At 34.5% G+C, this 23,776-nt stretch overlaps 1 protein-coding gene and 1 pseudogene across 1 annotated transcript; one reads left to right on the top strand and one right to left on the bottom strand.

The window, feature by feature from the left end:
• The first annotated feature begins 6,467 nt into the window (after positions 1-6,467).
• On the top strand, positions 6,468-8,147 carry LOC105544781 (annotated as a pseudogene).
• A 2,290-nt stretch (positions 8,148-10,437) lies between these two features.
• LOC105544780 lies at positions 10,438-23,244 on the bottom strand. Its single transcript, XM_011987364.1, is given in 4 exon segments — positions 10,438-10,568; positions 10,571-10,610; positions 11,174-11,337; positions 23,199-23,244. Coding segments are annotated over 4 exon segments (381 nt in total).
• Between the last annotated feature and the right edge of the window lie 532 nt (positions 23,245-23,776).

Below are 23,776 nucleotides of genomic sequence, written 5' to 3'. Positions count from 1 at the left end.
AATACACCAGATGCAAATAAGAATATTGTGTATTTGCTTGCTTTTGACTGGAAAGTTTTGTACATCTCTGTTAAGCCCATTTGGTCAATGATATGGTTTTGAAGTCCATGTTCTCCAAACCTTAGGCTTCTATGTAATCCTCGGTGTTAGATGTGAGACCTGGTGGGATGTGCTTTGGTCATGGGGGCAAATATTTCACGAACGGCTTGACGCCATCCTCTTGGTAATCAAAAACATTACACTCCATTAATTCAAATGAGAGTGACTTTATTAAAAGAAACTGGCTCCTTCACCTCACACTTGCTCTGTCTCTTACCATGTGATATGTTCAGTTACTTTTTGGCTTCCATTATGATTATAAGCTCCCTGAAACCCTCACCGGAAGCAGATGCTGGCACATACTTTTTGTACAGTTTGCCAAAATGTAAGCCAAATAAACCTTTTATCTTTATAAATTGTCCACTCTCAGGTAATCCTCTATATGCAAAATAATCAATATCGTCTCTATTGTTGTCCATGTTTTATGTTTTCTTATTGATCTTTCATCTGAATTTTCTATTTATTATTGAAAATGAGGTCTTATTATGTTGCTATATATTTCTAGTTTCACTTTTGTTAATTTTGCTTTATGTATTTTGGAGGCTGATGTTATAAATACACATACCTACAGATAGATAAATATATTAGTTTTAGATTCTTGATAAATTGACCTATTTTACCATTATATAATGCCAATATTTGTCTCATACTAGTACTTGATATAAACCACATTCTGTCTAATATAATTATGATGACTTCACTGAATTGTAGTCACTATTTGCATGGAATAGATACTGTTTCTACTCTTACTTTCAGCCTATTTGACTCTGCTAAAATGTGTCTCCTGTAGGCAGCACATTGTGTGTATTTTTTTATAAACCACTCAGGCATTTTATGTCTTTTGCTTTATATACATTTATTTATTTACTTATTTATTTATTCATTTATTTTTGAGATAAGGTTTCACACACACTGTCAACCAGTCTGTTTTGCAGTGGCATGATCATGACTAACTGCAGCCTCAACCTCCCAAACTCTGATGATCTCATTTCAGCCTCTCAAGTAGCTGGGTTACAAGTATGTGCCATTACACTGAGATAGTTTATTTTTTTATTTATTTATTTTTTTACTTTTTTAAAATATATTTTGTAGAGACAGGGTTTTGTCATGCTGCCCAGGCTGGTCTTAAACTCCTGAAATAAGTGATCAGCCCATTTTGACCTCCCAAAGTCCTGGGATTACATTTCTCTTTATTAAGTAGTTTAATTTATTTATTTTTAAAATGAATGCTTAAAGAAATAAAGTTAGCACTAGCAGTTTCAGTGTTACTGTTTTATATGTTTTTTTGAAGATATGTTTTTATTTCCTATTTTACTGCCTTATGTTTTGTTTATTTTTATTTTGCAGTGATATTTTATTTTTTGTTTTGCATACTTTCTATAAATATTATCTTCGCAATCATCTTGAAAAATGGAGACTACATAAAACATCTTAAAGTTAAAACAATATATTTTAATCTCATAACAACTTTAATTGAATAGAAAAACTATACCTCTATATTTCCAGTTTGTTATTGATACTAAAAATCATTTTATATTGTGTATCTATTAACAGATTTATGCAGATTTATATTTTGTTTTTTATATTATGTAGATGAACTTTCAGGGTTCTAGGCACCATCATTATAATAGTAAAGGATTCTATAAGTGTCTGTATATTTATATCTAATAGATGTTTACATTTAGTAGAGCTTTATATTTGTATGCAGTTCTATGATGCTGCCCAGTATCATTTTATTTTTCAACATAATGGACTCATTTTAGCATTTCTCCTTTTTTATATGCAAAGTCTCACTATGTTGCTCAGGCTGATCTTGAACTCTTGGTCTCAATTAGTCTGACTGCCTTGGCCTCCTAAAGATGTAGGATTACAGGCATGAGCCACTGTGCCTGGCCACCATGTAGCATTTTTTTGTAGGACTGTGCTAGTGATAAGGAACACCCTCACCTTTTATTTTGGAAGGTCTATTTATATATTGTTTTTGAAGTAAAACAATTTTGACTCAAGTATTGGTTAAGAATGTTATTACATCAAAAAAGTTTGCAGCCTTTTTTTATCTTCAAGTAATCTCTATATGACTTTTTCCCTGTATTCTAAGATTCCTTTCATGAATATATTGATCTACCTAATGACCTCCAATAAGTTTTACATTCCAGTTTTAAATTTTTGTGTTATATATTTTAGGGTATGCCACCTCACACCAGTTAATTGTGTTTCAGTTTTTGTGTTTATAATATAATTCTATATGACAATACTTAACTTTGTGCAATTTAATACAGTGTGGAGCAGAATCAAATATGGATCAGCTATATGTCTATTGCCAATATAATTATCTCTATGTTTCTTTGTCTGGATAAATTTATCCCTGTAGTTTTAAATGACATGTATATTGATTGTGTAGGTTTGTTATGAATGGTTGTTTAATTCTGTCTAGGTGAGTAGTCATAAAAGCTTTTCTAATTCCAACATTTATTTGGGAATCTACATTATTTTTGTGTGGGATAAGCACTTTTGGATTTGATGATAATTTAAAAACTATCCTAACTCTGAATCTCTTTTAGGTATTATTGTTCACTTTTACTTGTCAAAAACACAACACAATTTACAATACAATATTTTCAAATATTGAGCTTAGTCGTGTTAATTATATTGGCATTGCTATGCAACATATTGCTAGAATGTTTTTATCTTGCAAAGCTAAATCTCAATACACATTAAACACCTTTGATTTTTCTCATTTCCTGCACTTTTCCAACACCATTCTGTTCTCTGTTTTTAAGGGTGTAACTGCTTTGTATATTTTATACAGTTTCTGTCATTTTGTGGCTGGCTCATTTCATTTTGCATAATGTCATCAAGATTTATCTTTATAGTTGTTAGAATATTTTCTGCTTTTTGAAAATGGAGAAATATTCCAGTATTTTTTAATTTCAAATTATATCTACTGAATGACTTGGTGACAGAAATTTGCATTGCTTTTACCCATTGGCTTTTAGTAACAATGCTGCAATAATTGCAAATGACTATTATGACCATATATGTGAAAGTTTGTATATGTGCTGCATTCTGTTTTATTAGTATACTTTTTCACCTTTAGATTCATACTAATTTGTTTTAATTCTGTAACTTTGCAATGTGTTTTAAAATCAGAAACTGTAATGCCTCCATCATTATTCCTTTTTTGAAGATTGTTGGGTACTTTATTGCCTCTTGAAATTCCATATACTTTTGAGGTTACTGCTTCTATTTCTTCAAAAACGCAATGAGAATTTTGAAGGGCATTGCATTAAATCTGTAGATTACATTGAGCAGTATAGATATCTTCATAATATTAATTACTTCAACCTTTGAACAAGAACATGTCAAATAGTGTGTTGTTTAATTTCTATATATTTGTGAATTTTTCAATTTTTTTCTATTATTATTTTATACTCTCATTCCATTTTGATGATAGAAAGTAATTTATAGAAGTTCAGTTTTAAAAAATGAGTTAAGACATTTTTTTTGGCCTAACAGGTGATCTATCAAGAAAAATGTTATATCGGCTATCGAGAAGGGTATTCTGATGTTGTTGAAAGTGTTCTCTGTACCTCTGTTGGATATTATTGTTTTATACTGCCTTGAAGTCTTCTTTTTCTTTACTAATATTCTGTCTTTTATTTTAATTACAGAAAGTGGGGTATTGAAATATTCTATGTAATTATATTGTTCTCTGTTTCTTCAATTCTGTCAATATTTGCTTTATATATTTGGAATCCTAATGTGAGATGCACACACACATACACACATACACTTGCAAACACACGTACATACACATATATACAAATTTGACATAGGTTTACAGTGAATGAATCCATTATTGCTTAATGTCCTACTTTATGTCTTTGGAGTTTTAACTTCAAGTATATTTTATAAAATATGACAGTTTTTTACCTAAGATGTAGCTTATCTAATATTATTTTTATGTCTTCTGTACTCATCTGGTTAATATTTACATGAAATGTTTACTTCTATCTTGCCACTTTTAATCTTTTTTTCATCATTAGATCTCAACTGACTCTTGTAGAAAAGCAAGTTGGATCTTGATTTTTACATTTTTAAAATAAATTATTTTATTTAAAGCATGTCTCTTGCTTGGAAAGTTAAATACATATATGATTTTCTGAAAGAGAAAGACCTATTAATGTCATTTTGTTTTGTCTTATTCTTGTGTCTGTGTCCCTCATTTTCTCTTTCCATCCTTCTTTGTGTCTTTTTGATTTTTGTATTAATATGCTTTTACCTATTTCCTGTTTTCTTTTGTTTATACATACAGATTTTTTTGTGTGTGGTACCTTGGAGATTACATAAAACCTCTAAAGAATATAACAATATATTATAATCTGGTAAAAATTTAACTTCAGCTGCATACAAAAGTTTTTCATTACATCTCTTGTCTGTTACTGATATTGCTAATTATATTAACAGATGTTTATAATAATTTCTATGCTTTTATCTTTCAAATTGTAGAGAATAAAAATGTTTCTGCACCATTGTAATGCTAAGAAATTCCATTTTTGAATATGTGCATATCTTTCCCAGAATGTTATATATTTTCATATGATTATATGCTTCTTTTTTTGGATCATGTTATTTTTAGTGGACGGAATTTATTTCAGCTGTTTTGATATATAGGGCATATAGATTGCCAATATACTTTCTCAGAATTTGATTATTTTGGAAGGTCCTTTTCTTTTTATTTGGTAGGACAGTTTTGCTGATTGTATTATTCTCACTTCACATGGAGTTTTGTAGTTTTTGGTTTTGTTCTTGTTTGTTTGTTTGCTTGTTTCCCAGAACTTTGACAATATCACACAGTTCCATTCTGGCCTGCAAAATTTTTGTTGACAAATTCACTAGTTATCTGATAAGACTATGCTTATAAATGACACATCATTTCTATCATCCATCTCCTAAGATTCTTTTCTTTTCTGTGACTTTTGAAATTGTGCTTATGTATTTGTTTGTTATAAATATCTCTGTGTATATCCTAGTTTGCTTGTTGAGCTTCATTATATCATTTTTTTCTTACTTTCAGAATTTTTCAGTTCTTTTTGTATTGATTACCTCCAGTTTTTTTGATGTTTTTAATATTTTTGTAGTTATTCTTAATTTTCTGATTTGTAATAGTTGTCTGTGTTCCTGTTTCACTAATTGAGTATTAATCATACATCTTCATTTTTATATGGTTGCTTTCTGAAAATTTTGTAATTTTTTTGATGGGACCATATTGCCCTAATATTTTGTATAAATTTTCATTTTTGACTGAGATTTTGGACCATTAAAAAAAAAAAAAAAGCTCTGTTTCCCAATCTTTAAAATGCAGCTTTGTCCTGGCATAGTCTGAAACCAATTATCTTGGCTAGAGATCCTGGGAGTCTCTCAAACATGTTCTTAAGATGTGTCTTGTCAAACTTTTTTGTTTTTTCATAAAGGAGTTTATTCATGTTCCTTCTTAATAGTCAGTAATCACTCGCTACACCTGCTTCCTATCTGTGGTACTGGAGTCTCTCTGGCTGCTGTAATATTTACCTTTGGTCTCAGCAGACTCAAACTGTCATTGTAAATTATATTACCATTTTTTTCAGCATTTTATATCATGGAAGACAGAAACCAGTGTCTGAAAAGGCCCCTAGAAGCCAGAAAGAAAGATGTATGTGACACTGTTTTTCTTCTCTTCTAAAAAAGAAACCAGGAGACCAGGAGCAGTGGCTCATACCTTTAATCCCACCACTTTGGGAGGCTGAGGTGGGTGGATCACTTGAAGTCAGAAATTTGAGACCAGCCTGGCCAACATGGTGAAACCCCATCTCTACTAAAAATACAAAAATTAGCTGAATGTGGTGGTGGGTGCTTGTAATCCCAGCCACTCAGGAGGCTGAGGCAGGAAAATCGCTTGAACCTGAAAGGTGAAAGTTGCAGTGAGCCAAAGTCATGCCACTGCATTTCAGCCTGAATGATGGAGCGGGACTCCATCTCAAAAAAAAAAAAAAGAGTTGGCAATTTATTTCCAAAGGCACTATGTTATACTGGGGAGCAGGAAGAGCTGTGTTGTTTAAATGTAATAGATTTTTTTCTTCTTTTTTTTGTGGCTCTTTGCATTGTTCTCACCTGGAGCACAGCACACACTTATCTCATTATATTTTTCACAAAAGTATTTTGGTCTGGATGTTTTTGTTACATTTATATGTCTCTGAAGAAATTTGAGTCTGTGGTATTTTGCTGTGCCATCTTGCTTTTGTGGTTTCTATAATCTTAGAGGTTAGATTTGTAATGTATATTTGAGTCTAGTAAGTGGAGTAATTTGGTTTTTCTTATTTCTTTCAGTTATGTGTTCTCATTTTCCTCAACTTCTTTGGCCAGAGACATAAAGGATTCTTTCCAAAAGAAGATACTGAGAAGATATGAAAAATGTGGACATGAGAATTTACAATTAAGGAAAGGCTGTAAAAGTGTGGATGAGTGTAAGGTACACAAAAGACATTATAATGAAATTAACCAATGTTTAACAACTACCCAGAGTAACACATTTCAATGTAATAGATATGTAAAAGTCTTTCACAAATTTTTAAATTCAAATAGACATAAGATAAGACATACTAGAAAGAAACTTTTCAAATGCAAAGAATGTGGCAAATCATTCTGAATGCTTTCACAACTAAATCAGCATAGGAAAACTCATACTAGAAAGAAGTTCTACAAATGTAAAGTTTGTGGCAAAGCCTTTAACTGGTCCTCAAGCCTTACTAAGCATGAGAGAATTCATACTGGGGAGAGTTCATACAAATGTGAAGAATATGGCAAAGCCTTTAACCAGTCCTCAAATCTTACTAAACATAAGAGAATTCATACTGGAGAGAAACGCTTCAAATGTGAAGAACGTGGCAAAACATTTTACCAGCCCTCAGATCTTACTAAACATAAGAGAATTCATAATGGGGAGAAACCCCACAAATGTGATGAATGTGGAAATACCTTTAACTGGTTCTCAACTTACACTAGACATAATATAACTCATACTGGGAAGAAACCCTATAAATGTCATGAATGTGGCAAAGCATTACTGGTCCTCAACCCTGACTAGACATAAAAGAATTCGTACTGGAGAGAAACCATATAAATGTGAAGAATGTGGCAAAGCTTTTAATCATTCCCCACACCTAACTAGACATAAGATAATTCATACTGGAGAGAAACCCTACAAATGTGAAGAATGTGGCAAAGCCTTCAACCAGCCTTCAAACCTTATTATGCATAAGAGAATTCATACTGGAGAGAAACCCTACAAATGTGAAGAATGTGGCAAAGACTTTAGTTTATTCTCAACTTTTACTGAACATAAAAGAATTCATACTGCAGAGAAACCCTACAAATGTAATGAAGGTGGCAAAAGCTTTATGTGGTCATCAGTTCCTACTAAACATAAGAGAATTCTGGAGAGAAATTCTACAAGTGTGAAAAATGTAACAAACCTTTTAACTGTTCCTCACACCTTACTAGGCATAAGAAAATTCATACCAGAGAGAAACCCTACAAATGAGAAAAATGTGACAAAGTCTTTTGAGTATTCTCAATTTTTACTGAACATAAGGTAATTTACACTGGGAAAAAACCCTACAAATGTGCAAATGTGGTCAAGGATTTAAATGGTCCTTAACCCTTACTAAACATAAGATAATTCATACTGGAGAGAAACCTTACAATGTGAAGAATGTGGCAAAGCCTATAACAAGTCCTCAATTCTTAACAGACATAAGATCATTCATACCACAGAGAAACTCTACAAACCTGGGAATTGGTACAATGCTTTTGACAACACCTCAAACTTTTCTAAACATAAAAGAAATAATAACAGTGAGGAACCCTAGAAATGTGAAGAATATGAAAAAGCCTTTAAACGTTTGTCACACTTGATTGTATGTGAGATAATTTATACTGGAGAAAACTCCTACAAGTGTGAAGAACGTGAGAAAACTTTTTACAAATGCTTACACCTTACTGCACAGTAAAGCATTTATGCTTGGGGAAAATTATATCAATATAAAGAATGTGGGAAAGCCATTATTATCTGCTCACAGGGTTCTCAACCTCAGAGAGTAAGTACTTAATAAAAGCACTATAAATGCAATTTTTGTCAAAAGATCTTTCAGGAAATGTAACCCTTTAAAGTGAAGAAGAGTATTCTGAAGACAAACATTACAAATATAAAAAGGGTTGTAGTATCTTTGTTTGTTTCATAGATCTTATTCTCCACATTTTGTACTAAAGGAAAACTCTAAAGTCAGTTGCTCAAATTTTGTTCAACAAGACGGAGTTTATATTGGGATTTAAAAAACCTGCAAATGTAATGAATTTGGGAAAGCATTGTTTTCAAAAACTAAAGCTTAAAAAACACAGGATCACTCATACTAAAATATATTTTTACAAATGCAATACATTTGAAAACATATTTAATCCAAAATTAAGTCGATGTGAATGTCACAGAATACACAGTAGAAATACATAAGCCATTGAAACTTCAGACACTACTTAAAATCAGTTTTGAGTACAGAAATTTATGTAAAACTAAAGTTGTTAAATAAATTATTTGTATATAACTTTAAAAGGAGTAGAAGATTTTTTGGAGAGTTACTACATTCAAAGCATACTTTTTTGAAAAAATTATAGATTTTTTGAAAAGCAAATAAGGGTATTCAACTCTCAAATTACACACGTGAGAGCATATGATCTACTGTTACTGCATCAGAGATACGAAAAATTATTTCTTATTAAGTGGGCATTTTTTATGACCCTTTCTATGGAAGAGGAAGGACATTAAAATGTAAGATGCATCATGGAAATCCAAATAGAGAGGTCTCTGTGGTTAACTTATAATATTGAGTGATGCATGAGGTAGGTGTTCAGGATAATATTCTTCTGCTTTATAGTGAGAAAAACATTTTTAATTTTAGTTTAAATTAAAGGTAATTAATTATTGGTATATCATTTTACTAATTGTTTGGGTTTTGTGTGTGTGTGTGTGTGTGTGTGTGTGTGTATGTGTTTTTGATATAGAGTGTTGCTCTGTCACCTAGGCTGGAGTTCAGTGGTGCAGTCTCAGCTCGCTGCAACCTCTGACTCCCAGGTTCAAGTGATTCTCCTACCTCAGCCTCTTGAGTAGCTGGGATTACAGGCACCTGCCCTCCTGCCCAGCTAATTTTTCCATTTTTAGTAGAGACAGGGTTTCACCATGTTGGCCAGGCTGGTCTTGAACTCCTAACCTCAGGTGATCCAGCTGCCTTGGCCTCCCAAAGTACTGAGATTACAGGCATGAGCCACTGTGCCCAGCCCTAATGGTACTTTTATGTAATAGAATGCAGTACAGTTTCAAATTTTTAGATTACATGTGAATTTAATTTTTTAATTCAACATTTTTTAATATGTTAAGACTATTGTTCATTCAAAGAAGCATTATTATGCCACTAACTTTAACCTATCCCACCTCACTAAAAAATGTAGGTAAAAGATGGTAATGATATCTTATTTGGTGATATGGTTTGGCTGTTTCCCCACCAAAATTTCATCTTGAATTCCCATGCATTGTGGGAGGAACTCAGTGGGAGGTTATTGAATCATGGTGCAAGTCTTTCCCACGTTGTTCTTGTGATAGTGAAATAAGTCTCACAAGATCCAATAGTTTTAAAAAGAGGAGTTCCCCTGCACAAGTTTTCTCTTTTCCTGCTGCCATCCATGTAAGATGTGACTTGTTTCTCCTTTCCTTCCACCATAATTGTGAGGCTTCCCCAGCCACATGGAACCTTAAGTTTAATTAAGTCCAATTAAACTTCTTCCTTTTGTTCATTGTCCAGTCTTGGGTATGTCTTTATCAGCAGTGTGAAAATGGACTGGTACAGTAAGTTTTTACCAGTAGAGTGGGTCACTGCTGAAAAGATGCCCCAAAATGTAGAAGTGACTTTGAAACTGCATAACAGAGGTTGGAACAGTTTGGAGGGCTCCCAAGAAGACAGGAAAATGTGGGAAAGTTTGGAACGTCCTAGAGACTTGTTGAATGGCTTTCACAAAAATGCTGATTGTGATATGAACAATAAGGTCCAGGCTGAGGTAGTCTCAGATGTCAATGAGAAACTTGCTGGGGACTGGAGCAAAGGTGACTCTTGTTATGTTTTGACAAAGAGATTGGCAGCATTTTGCCCCTGCCCTAGAGATTTGTGGACCTGTGATCTAGAAAGACACAATTTAAGGTATCTAATGGAAGAAATTTCTAAGCAGCAAAGCATTCCAGAGGTGACGCGGGTGCTGTTAAAGGCATTCAGTTTTATAAGGGAAGCAGAGCATGAAAGTTTGAAAAATTCACAGATTGACAATGTGCTAGAAGATCCCATTTTCTGAGGAGAAATTCAAGCTGGCTGCATAAATTTGCATAAGTAACAGCCAAATGTTAATCTTCAAGACAATGGAGAAAATGTCTCCAGGGCATGTCAGAGCTTCATGGCAGCCTCTCCTGTGGGGGAGAGAAAGAGAGATCAGATTGTTACTGTGTCTATGTAGAAAAGGAAGACATAAAAATCTCCAGTTTGATCTGTCTTTCTTTTCCCCACGTCTCCTATCACAGGCCTGGAGGCCTAAGAGGAAAAAGTGGCTTCTTGGGCTGGGTCCAGGGTTCTCAAGCTGTTTGGAGCCTAGGGACTTCATGCCCTGCCTCCCAGCAACTCCAGTCATGGCTGAAAGGGGCCAGCATAGAGCTCAAGTCATGGCTTCAGAGGGTGCAAGCATCAAGTCTTGGCAGGTTCCACCTAGTGTTGAGCCTGCCAGTATACAGAAGTCAAGCATTGGGATTTGGGAACCTCTACCTTGATTTCAGAAGATGTACGGAAATGCCTGGATATCCAGGCAAAGTTTGCTGCAGGGGCAGGGCTCTCATGCAGAACCTCTGCTACAGCAATGCTTAAGGGAAATGGGTCAGAGCCCCCACACTGAATCCCTACTGTGGTACTGCCTAGTGGAGCTGTAAGAAGAGAGCCAATGTCCTCCAGACCCCGGAATGGTAGATCCACTGACAGCTTGCATTGTGTGCCTGGAAAAGTCACAGACTTTCAATAGCAGTCAATGAAAGTAGCAAGGAGGGAGGCTGTACCCTGCAAAGACACAGGGGCAGAGCTGTCCAAGACCATGAGAACTCACCTTTTGCATCAGTGTGGCCTTGTTGTGGGATTCAGGAGGACAAGAAAGACCTCGGGTTGAAACAGGAGAATCTTTATTGAGTGCAGCTGACTCAATGTCCAAATGACTGGATCTGGAACAAAGACAACACCTGACTTTTATACACACTTCACAAAAGGAGGTGGGCTAGCTTGAAAGATGCTTGCATTGGCATGAAAGCAGGGATACAGAGGCAGGACAAGGACAGGATTGCACATGACCATTGCCAAGCAACCCAGATATCCATTATCTAGGTTTGCCTGGGCACGGGCTTACCTTATTACCTTCACTGTGGTGCCCAGCAGCTATAGTTCAGGCCTACTCAAACTTCTCATGACCTTCATTGTACTTAGATCAAACAGAATACTTGAAGTCACTGGTTACAGAGAACAGGAATCTATAAACTCATTCCATAAAACAAAGGAAGATGTGTTTTTCTTCTCCTTATGTTGAGGGAGTGCTGGGAGAGTCTCCAGAGCACATTAGGTAATATTATCAAGACTTTTTCTGAGTCTGGGCTGTGCCTGTTGCTGCCTCTGGGACAAGCCAGCCTAACACAGGAAAACTTATTTCTCTTTCTCTTTAATTTTATTTTTCTTTAATTTCCCACCTCAGCAAGGATATGAGATACGGAGTCAAAGGAGATCATTTTGGAACCTTAATATTTGATGGCTGTGCTGGATTTCAGACTTGCATGAGGCCTGTAGCTCTTTTGTTTTGGCAAATTTCTCCCATTTGAATGGTTGTATTTCCCTAATGCCTGCAATCCCATTGTATGCAGGAAGTAATCTGCCTTTGATTTTACGGGCTCATAGGCGGAAGGGACTAGCCTTGTCTCAAAGAGACTTTGGATTGTGGATTTTTGAGTTAATGCTGGAGTGAGTTAAGACTTTGGGGAACAGTTAGGAAAACATGATTTGTTTTGAAATGTGAGAACATATGATTTGGGAGGGGCCAGAATGGAATGATATGGTTTGGCTGTGTCCCCACCCAAATCTCATCTTTAATTCCCACGTGTTTTGGGAAGGAGTCATGGGAGATAATTGAATAACGGGGCAAGTCTTTCCCATGCTGTTCTCATAATAGCAAATAAGTCTAGCCAGATCTGATGATTTCAAAAAGAGGAGTTCCCCTGCACAAGTTTTCTCTCTTTGCCTGCCACCATCCATGTAACATGTGACTTGTTCCTCCTTACATTCCACCATGATTGTGAGGCTTCCCCAGCCACATGGAACTTTAAGTCCAATTAAACCTTTCTCTTGTAAATTGCCCAGTCTCAGGTATGTCTTTATCAACAGCATGAAAATGTGCTAATATATTTGTAATATAATGAACTTACATCTCTAGTAATCTCTTTTGCCAGTGTCTTTAAAGTGCAAATAAGCTTAGGAATATTGTTCCTGTAGGTTAAATTATTATTTTTTTGTTTTTAAATTTGTTTTTCTTAATTTTTGTGGCATATAGTATGTATAAATATTCACGCCAGTTATGGCACATTTTTATACAGGCTTGTAATATCTAATAATCACATCAAGGTAAGTGAGGTACTCATTACCTCTAGCATTTATCCTCTGTATTAAAAACAATCTAATTATACACTTTCAGTTCATTTAAAATGTACAAGTAAATTTTTATTTCCTATAGGGTCATTTTAATGATTATAACAAAAATTACATACATGGATAAAATCCAGACATTTATGAGTCCTAAATAATTATTTTTCTGAGGCAGAGTCTTGCTCTGTTGCCCAGGCTGGAGTGCAGTGATGTGATCTCAGCTCACTGCCATCTCCGCCTCCCCAGTTCAAGTGATTCTCCTGCCTCAGCCTCCCAAGTAGCTGGGAATACAGGTGCCTGCCACCACTGCGAGCTAATTTTTACATTTTTAATAGAGATGGGGATTTGCCATGTTGGCCAGACTAGTCTTGAGCTCCTGACCTCATATGATCCACCCACCCAGGCCTCCCATGTTGCCAGGATTACAGGCATAAGCCATGGTGCCCAGTCCCAAATAAATTTTGTTTAATTTATTATATATTTTTATTTGAACATGTTGCCTCTCTGCCTGCAAACACATATAGACTTAGTTTTGATTTACATAGAGTTAAACATACACATATATTAGTTTAAAGATAAACTTTTGGCATAAGGAAATTATGGAGTAAGTAAATGTATTTGTGTCAGTATAAGTTTGTATCTATTTTCAGAAAACAAAAAGCAGTATTGGAAGAAACAAATCTTTTAAGGAGACTAATTCACTAGAAAACTAAAAACTTCAAAAATGCTGAAAGCAAATCTATACTCTGCTTTGTATTGTATTCATTACTGTAAATTTTATGGTTTATGTTTCAACATCTCCCCATGTAAATTCTCTTTCACTTCTCTGGTACTCATGCTGGACCCACAATTTCCTTCTTTCTTGTCTTTTTGTTTTGTTGTTTTATAGTGTATGGAGTATTCATCGTGTGAGCTGGTCAGAAATTACATGAATGATTTTCACTAAATGTAGTAGTGCACACATAATAACTGTTAGATGTAATTTCACAGTTAGTGTATTAAGTTACATTTCATTTAGTTAGAACATTCCATTTTGTTGTTTTAATTGGAGACCTGTATATAAGCCTACTGTTTTTTAGTTATTGTGTCTTTCACTTTTTATAATTAACATAAGTAAATTTATTTTCTGATTGAGCTAATTTGTTCAGGTGAATAGTAGGGAGGTTTCATTAAGTTAAGAAGACATTATACATAAAGTATCAAACAAACATGACAATGCTTGCTGTGTAATAGAGTCTCCATGATAAGCCATAAATATTCCTGCTGGAGTTAATTTGTAACTTCAAGTCAGATATAGATATATCAGTGGTGAAGCAATAACACTGATTTTTTTTTTTTTTTTTTTTTTGACACCAAAGTCTTGCTCTGTCACCCAGACTGGAGTTCAGTGGCAGGATCTGGCCTCACTGCAGCCTCCTCCTCCCAGGTTCAGTGATTCTCATGCCTCAGCCTCCTGAGTAGCTGAGACTACAGGTGTGTGCCACAATGCCTGGCTAATTTTTGTATTTTTCAGTAGATGTGGGGGTTTACCATGTTAGCCACTTGGTCTCAAACTCCTGACCTGAAGTGATCCACACACCTCAGCCACCCAAAGTGCTAGGATTACATGCATGAGCCACTGTGCCTGGCCAACGTTAATTCTTTATGTTTAGTAGATATTTTTTTCCAGGCTACAAAGCTGACTCTTGATGAATTTAAAGAGAAATTCTATCTTTAATTTCATTTTTCTTATTATTTATATTCCAACTATATATGCGTCACAACCCTTTTTTAAAAAAATTTTTTCTGAGTTAGGGCTGTAGTTTTCTCACTGTTGCCTTCATGCCACATTATTTTACATGGTACTTTGTGGGTTCTGATGAGACAGTTGGTATTTTTTAATGCACTGAAAAATTGGTTTTAAATGGAGAATTTGCCTGTCACTGTAACTTTCAGATCAGTTAATTGAGATAAGCATACACTGTCCAAAGGTAAGATTACATCAGTTAGCATTGTTTTTCTTTGTTTGTAAAAAGAAAATGTTATTAGATTATTACACAAAGTGTGACAAAGGTAAAATTATTAGAAAATGCATATTTAAAATTAGATTTTTAAGAGGGTTGACATGGTAAGTGAAAATTTCTAAATTTAATTTTCTATGATACGCTTAGAGCACAACTTATGTTTCCATGCAGAATGCTCTGTTTTTAAGTGTGAATGTTACATGTTGTAAAATAATCTCTGGATTTGAAATTTAAAACAATATTTCTTTTCCATATTGATATTACAATTTGGAGAAATTTCTCACTCTTATTCTATTTAAATTTTTAGTGGGTGAAGTTCAGTCTACAGTTTTTATCCTTAGTCACCTAACTGCAGCCAACTCTTTGAACACTTTCTCTGGAAAAAGTTTGAAGATCATGGCAGATTTTGGATTAAAACATTTTCTGTTATTTTGCATACAAACTTGTTTACTGTGTTCACAGAGTGGCCAGTCAATGGGACCATAAGCAACACCTGCCTTTTTAGTGTCTTTCATAGCATTACCATCAGCACCAGAGACTCCAGGTGCCAGAGGCTTAAAGTAAAAGCCCTAAAGTACATTGACTCCTCCCATTTACTGTCCTGGGTCTAGAAAATGCTATTAAATATCAGCATTTCTATGGTTATGTCTGACAAATTAAATAACAAGAACAGCACAAAAACTATATATTTTTGATACCATTTAGCCAGTTTATGTCAAAGACACAGACAGTATTTGAAATATTGGTATCCTATAATGTTTTAAAAATCTATTTTTAAACTTGACAGATAAAATATATATTTATTTTATAAAACATGATGTTTTGAAGTATACATACATTGTCAAATGCTTAGTTCTATGTAATCAATTCTTTACCAAACACAGTTACATATTTGTTTTGAGATCACATGAAACTGTCTTAGTATTTTTTAAAAATTTAATACAGTATTATGAACTATAGTTACTATGCTGTACAATAAATCTCTCAGACTTATTCCTTCTATCCACCTGTAGTTATGTATTTTTTAGCAGACATGTTTCTGATTCCCCCCTTTCTTCTAAATTCCATGATATCTGGCAATCACCATTTTACTCTCTATTTCAGTGAGATTAAGTTTTTTAGAATCTATGTGCAAGTGAAATTATGAGATATTAATCTTTCTGTGTCTGGCTTATTTCAACTAGTATAATGTCCTCCAGATTAATCTATGTGATTGAAATTAATAGAAATTTCTTTTATAAAGAGAAATAGTATTCCGTTGTGTATATATACAACATTGTCTTTATTTCCTCAATAGACGTTAAACTGTTTATTCTATATTTTGGCTATTGTGAAGAGAGTTGCAAACAACATAGAAGTGCAAATGCTTCTTCATTCTGATTTCATTTGTTTTGGATATATATCCAATAGTGCAATTGCTGTATTACATGGTAGTTTAATTCTAAATATTTTGAGAAATCTGTTGGTTTTTTTTGTTTGTTTGTTTGTTAATAATGGCTTTCCTGATTTACATTCAAACCAACAATGTGCAAGCATTTTCTTTGTCTCACATCTTTACCAACACTTCTTTTTCTTTTAGTGAGAGTCATTCTCCTCACAGGAGTGGGGTGATATCTCATAACTTTTGTGGATAGTCTTTTCCTGATAATAATTGACATTGAGCATTTTAAAATATATCTCTTGGCCATACGTATGTCTTTTTTTTTTTTTAATATTTAAGACTTTTGCTCATGTTTAGTAATGATTTGTTTTTTGTTGTATAGTCATTTGACTTTCATACATATTTTTATAGTAAGCCCTTGTCACATGTATGATTTCCAAAAATTGTCTCCCATTTGTTAATTGTCTCATCTTATTGATTGTATCAGATTCTGTGTCACGACTTGTTAGTTTGAAGTAATCTGACTCATCTGTTTTACCTTTTGTTCCCTGTGATTTTGAGTTTAAGTTTAAAAAGTCACTGCTACAACCATTGTTATGGGACTTTCAGTGTATATTTTTTGTAGTAGCTTTAGAGTTTCAGAACTTATATTTAAGTGTCCAATTTATTTTGAGTTGATTTTTATATATGATGTAAGATGAGGGTCTCATTTTATTGCTGTACATGTGGCTATAAGTTTCCTCAACACCATTTATTGAAGATATTGACCTTTCTCTAAAATATTGTCACCTGTATCTAAAAATCATCTGTAAATACATGAATATATTTCCCTTCTCTCTTTTCTGCTCCATTGGCCTATATGTCTGTTTTTATTCAAGTACCACACTGTTTTGGTTGCTATAGTTCTGTAGTATATTTCAAAATCAGGTAGAATGATACCTTCAGCCTTTTTTGCTTGATTGCTTTGGCTATTCAGGGTCTTTTGTAATACCATACACATTTTAGACATATTTTTTAAACTTTCTATTAGGTATGTTACTGGTATTTTGATAGAGACTTTATCATCTCTTTAGATCATTTTGTGTGATACAGATACTTAACAATATTAATAATGCCAATTCATGAATGAGTAATATTTTTTATTTGTTTATTAATTCCTTACTTTAATGTTCTTTAGATTCTAATATACAGGTGTTTCAAAGTTTTGGTAAAATTTATTTTAAAGCATAGTTACTACAGTTATTGTAAATAGGTTTGTTTTTATTTTACTTTGAGATACTTAATTATCATATAGAAGTGCTACTAATTTTTGGAATGTTAATTTTTTATTCTCCAAGGGATAATTTAACTTCTTCTTCCCCACCCACCCCCCAGTCTGGATGCCTTCTACTTTATTCTCTAATTTGTTTGAAAAAGAATTAGAAAACTTCTAAGAAATAATTTGAGTTATACCTGCCTGAGGCCACATATCTTACTTGATTAGATCAATATTTTCTGTGTGTTGGTGTGTATGACTAAATCCTTATAGCCTTAGGACACTTAGGAATTGCATTCAGGAAAATAAAAAATTTAGGCTTTGAGACTTTAATTCAGCTTTAAAGATATTTACAGAACCTGCATAATGTCCCTTGTAATATATTCTAGGATTATGTTTTCATCAGAATCTACTGAACATTTTCATTTTAAGTAGTTTTTGTTATTGTTGTTGTTGTTGTTGTTGTTGTTGTTGTTTGAGGCAGAGTTTTGCTCTTGTTATGCAGGTTGGAGCGCAGTGGCACAATCTCTGCTCACTGCAACCACTGCCTCCTGGGTTCAAGTGATTCTCCTGCCTCAGCCTCTGGAGTAGCTGGGATTACAGGCAAGCACCACCGCACCTTGCTAATTTTTGTATTTTTAGTAGAGACGGGGTTTCACCATGTTGGTCAGGCTGAACTCGAACTCCTGACCTCAGGTGATCCACCTGCTTCGGCCTCCCAAAGTGCTGAAATTAGAGACACAAGCCACTGCGCCTGGCCTTAAACAGATTTTTTAGAGACTAGATTTTCATTTAAAAATATTTGGTTTCACACTCTAGGTAAAGATACCTGAAGTACTGTAAAACTCAGTGAATAAACATTTTTCTTGTCTTCTGCTATATTCATAGAATTTATAATAAGAGATGCCCAGAATAATATTCATAGAAAGTAGACCTAGATGTATTATGTAGAAAATTATGGCATTATGGTAAGGCATTATATTCAGGATAAATAAATTACAAATTTATTTTAAACAATATGGTGAAATTGATCCCTAATCTCCACTTAATAGCTACATGAACTAGTCGATATATGAACTAGGTTTTCTTTGTTCCCCTCATTAGTTCTTTCAGTTCATGGTGAAAACTGTGTATAGATATTTTTTCTTGTTGGCTTTCATGTGAAAGCAGGTTTTTTTACTGAGAATTTTATTTTCCTCAGAGATTTTGTTACATTTGGTTCTAGAACATCTAGTTTCACAGCATCAGCTAATTTGGGGGACCTGAATTTGCTAATTCTTAAAATTATATTATTTTGAAAATTATTATTTTAATCAAGGTAATAAATATTCAGAGGTTATTTGTTGTAAAGTCTAATTCTGTTCCCTCTTTCAGTTTTTAATTCCTTTTTTCTCTGTTTTAAATTAAACTATATAAACTCTAGAAATTGCCCTTTGTTACTGACATATACTTGAAAACCACTTTTCTGTCAATTTCTCTTTCCCACTCCTCTAGCAATTCAAAGTATTAACAGCATAATTTTTACCTAAACCTGTACTCAGTGAATGCTGTAAGGTAATTAATTAAATATTATTAATGACAGACCCAAGCAGGATACTATGATTTTATTACCTTTCTGATACAAATTTATTTCTTGAATTAAACAATCATTTTAGTCTATACTAGTTTAATTTTGTTTATGCCTATTAAGTTCTGCTGAAATACTTCCACTTAACTTGTACTTGTCCTGAAATAGTTTTTCATTTATTGACAAAACTTTAAATTATCTCTGGGTTACATTTTTCTTCCCCTGCAGATGTCTCTCCTGCAGCCTGCCTTCCTCCTCCTCAGATTTGGCTTCTTTCTGGACAGTGTGAAGCTGTGAATGGATGCCCTGACTCTAGGACCTCCTTTTTTTTCTGCTGTCATTTTTCTTGCTGACTCCACAGAGGGTTAGCATCCTGATGTTCACAGAGAGTGTGCATGTTAGGTAGATTTTTTGAGATCTTGGATATCTAAAAATGAATGCGTTCTACCCTTTATATTTGATGATGACATAGTTTGGATATGTGTCCCTGACAAAATCTCTTGTCAAATTGTAATCCTCAATGGTGGAGATGGGACCTGGTGGGAGGTAAGTGAATCATAAGGGCAAAATTCTCCCTTTGGTGTTGTTCTCATGATAGACTTCTCTGAAGATCTACTTGTGTGAAAGTGTGTGGCATCTCCCTCCCCCATCTCTCTTCCACCTGCTCTGGCCATATGAAACATACCTTCTTCCCCTTCTTCCCCTTCTGTCATGATTATAAGTTTCCTGAGGCCTCCTCAGAAGCCCAAGAGATGATCAACACTATGCTTCCTGTACAGCCTGTGAAACTGTGAGCCAACGGACTCTATTTTTCGATAAATTATCCAACCTCAGGTATTTCCTTACAGAAATGTAAGAAAAGACAAGTGCAGATGATTTATTTAAAGTAAATTTTTGTTTATTGAGCTCCTACTATGCATCATGCACTATTCTAGGAACTGAGGATGTGAGAGTAAATAGGACAAAATAAAAATGAACTAGGTTCTAATCTAAAAAGAGCTTTTATTTTGGGGGGCAGAAGAATATAGATAAATAATAACAACAATGTGTCATTCACATATAGAGAGATATATGTCAACATGTCTATATATACACATACATGATTATATGAGAAAAGCAAGGTTAGGGTCTTGGAGAGTGATGGTGGTGTTTAATTTTCTATATGAAAATCTCAGGCTCAGAAAATTTGAGCAGAGACCTAAAATAAATGAGGTAATTAACCATTTCTATATTTCAGATGAGAGCATGTGAGACAGAGTAAAGAACACCTCACTTCTGCTGCTCTGACATTGAACCAAAGATGTGAATTTCTATGACATCTCTACTGAATTAGCTTGCTTGGCCACTGCAGAGATTAATGCACCATGTAAAATCTCCAGGGTCTCAGTGGTCTGCAGATTGTCAAGACAGCCTCTTCGATGTGTAAGAAAATGTTTTGCACCTAGAAACATGTGTCTCTGCAAAAGAGGCACAACTCTTGTTAACCCCTTTACATTTTGGAGACAAATTATGCCATATTTGTGAATGCTGCCTCAACACATGCACAGAGTAACTCAGAAAGCTGCCCATCTTGACTGAAACTCAGAGCAAAAGACATCTCTGCAGAGGTGCAGCTGGAGGGAAGGCAGTTCTGCAGTAAGGAATCACAGGATGGTGCTTGAGCATCTGCAGCAGGCCACTGTGCTGTATGGAGTCTCCAGCAAGCTCAAGGGATATCTTCAGTGCAGAATTCCAGGGATGTGAAAAAACATATATGTTTCTGTCAATTATCTACTGAAAATAGCTCCTGGCTTGTCACTGCACTCTTGTAGAGATAGAACGACTGATCATGGGATACCAAGTAACAAGAGCTGAGATATTTCTTATGAACTGTTATAAAATCTACTGGGAAATAGCATGGTATGCACAGGTGCTGTATATAAGCAAGACACACTGGTCTATAGGCTATCAAGCTGAATCAGATGCGGTAGGCATGAAAGGATTGCATGTGGAGGTGACTCAGACCTCCATGGCACCTACTTCCATGCATGAGACCCCCCTCTCAACCCACAACTAAGGCAGTCCCATTGGTGTTTCTTACGAACAGCTAACCAATGGAGGAAAAAGTGTACCTATATACAGATGCTATTACCAGTATAATGTAGGCTGGTAACTATTTGGCTCAAAAAATAAACAAACAAAAAAAAACACACAAAAAAAAAATACTGGAGAAGAGAAGGTCTTCCAAATGGCAGAAATTTGGAAAGAATATCTGTTTTTATTTACATCATCTAAAGGTATGCACCTGCATGAATTTATTGCTGATGGCCATAAGTTTGGAACTGGAAAGACCTTGACATCAACAGGAGATTCAACAATGAATCTGCAATGAGGTGTATGACTGACCAGCTGGAATGAGCAGAACATGAGAATGTTTGTTTCCCATATGCATGCTCTTTATCAGTATGAGGGGCTACCTGCAATAGAACCAATAGAGAATGGAGCTGTAAATATTAGACTTTTTTTCACAGTTTCCTCAGTGTTTGCTTAATAGGTTCATGGGAGACAATGTGGCCATAAGAAGAGTAAGGAGGTTTTTCATTAGTTCAAGAACATGGACTTTCCTTTACCAATACTGGCTACTGACCCAAATGAGCACCAAGATTGCCAAAAATGACCAATGCTTAAACCCTGGAAAAGTGAGCTACCTTGACTAGACCAGTTAGATTCCTGGTGAGATTCTAGTAATATTCTTTCTCTTTTTTCCTGGAAGTGGTAGATTTTCTTACTGGAATTAACACATATTTGAATACTGATTTTTCTCATTTCAAATTCATAATTTGAATTATGCTTTCCCTAGCATCAACTTACTACATTTGCTGAGTTCCTGTTCTCTGTCCTGATACTTTACATATGATTGCCACTCATGACAGAGCTCATTTTACAGAAAAAGGAGTACTGCAGTAGGCTCCAGCCTATAAGACTTATTGGTCTTGTGATGGCCCACATCCCCCAGAGCATAGTCTTAAAGGAATCAGTTATTTTGTGAACTGTGAGACCATATTCTAAGAGGCTAGGTTTATATTATACAAGATGTGGTGTATATTCTGGACCACGAGCCAATACATTGTCTCATAGCTGGAACACATGGTTCCATGTATCAAGAATCATTTCACACTGTTTATTGAGCTTCCTTTGTAGAGCAGTGGATGAAAAACCACAATCTCCAGAAATGTTGCTTTTTGGGCTTTTGCCCCACTCATTTCTTTTGCAATCCCAGTGTCCTAGAAAGCTTCTGAAGCATATTTCTTGATTGTCTACTTTAAAACTAACTGTGTTACTTTATATAAAATTTTGATTCAGAACGTGTGGATGTAGGAAAAAAAGTCCTCATAAGTGTTAGAAATAATGCTGCATGCCTTTGTTTTCATGAATGTTTTTATAAGTGGTAACAACACTTTTCCTTGTTCATGTGTAAATAAGCAGTTAAGATGTAAACAATTTATGCATGCTGTGACTTAGCCTATGGATTAATTCCAAAATTGCTTAGTCACCATGCAGTGTCTGTATTTTTATATATGTGTTCATATATACATAATGATTGTAATACATAATAAGAATGAGATGGTATTACATTATTCCTAATAATAGGGATAATGCTGTTCATTGTCAAGAAAGAGTAAATTTGTTCTCTTCAATTAATGCCCTTTTATTTTGGGACCAGGTTTTTCTTTTCCCTGATATTATTTCCATTTAATATTCTTTTCTCTCAAGAAAAAAGTTTGTTCTTTCTTTATTACCCTTCATAGCAGACCAAATATTGCCTCTCTGCCATAGACAGCTACTGTCCACACATGCTATAATTTGACATTCTGGGTGGCAGATATAGGGTATTTAAAATCTATTTATGCTTTATAGGGAAACCAGACATTAAAACTTCATGCACTACTTATTACAAATTACTCTGCCTTATCCAAATTTACACCTAGTTATTGGGATCTTCATCCCAGGTAACAGGAGTAATTCTATGGTTTTATTTTTCTGTAAACAACTGAAAGAATAATTAGATCATATTCTAGTATGTTCTGAAGTATCTTTAAGACTGATCTCAAAAACTAACTTCTGTCAGTTCCAAGGCGTCTGTGAGCCCGCGGAGTATACGCCATGAGCAAAGCTCACCCTCCCGAGTTGAAAAAATTTATGGACAAGAAGTTATCATTGAAATTAAATGGTGGCAGACATGTCCAAGGAATATTGCGGGGATTTGATCCCTTTATGAACCTTGTGATAGATGAATGTGTGGAGATGGCAACTAGTGGGCAACAGAACAATATTGGAATGGTGGTAATACGAGGAAATAGTATCATCATGTTAGAAGCCTTGGAACGAGTATAAATAATGGCTGTTCAGCAGATAAACCCATGTCCTCTCTCCATAGGGAAATTAGGTCATATACATTTTCATATTAGACTTTTTGTTAAATAAACTTTTGTAATAGTCAAAAAAAAAAAACTAACTTCTAAGATGATTTCATCTCCTCATAGCATAGAGTTTACTTTGTACATGTTTGAAACCAACTACTGTAGAAGATGAGGAATCTATTTGTAATTTTTTGCTTTATTTTCATCTGTCAATGGACTTATTTGAAATTTTCACTTGAGTCAAATTATTTTTTGTGTTAGTTTTTCATGCAAACTT

The sequence above is a fragment of the Mandrillus leucophaeus genome, unplaced genomic scaffold (genome assembly GCF_000951045.1).
Source record: "Mandrillus leucophaeus isolate KB7577 unplaced genomic scaffold, Mleu.le_1.0 Scaffold308, whole genome shotgun sequence".
In the NCBI taxonomy this organism is placed as follows: domain Eukaryota; kingdom Metazoa; phylum Chordata; class Mammalia; order Primates; family Cercopithecidae; genus Mandrillus; species Mandrillus leucophaeus.
Note: the sequence above shows the minus strand (reverse complement) of the source record. Positions and strands in the feature narration are given on the sequence as shown.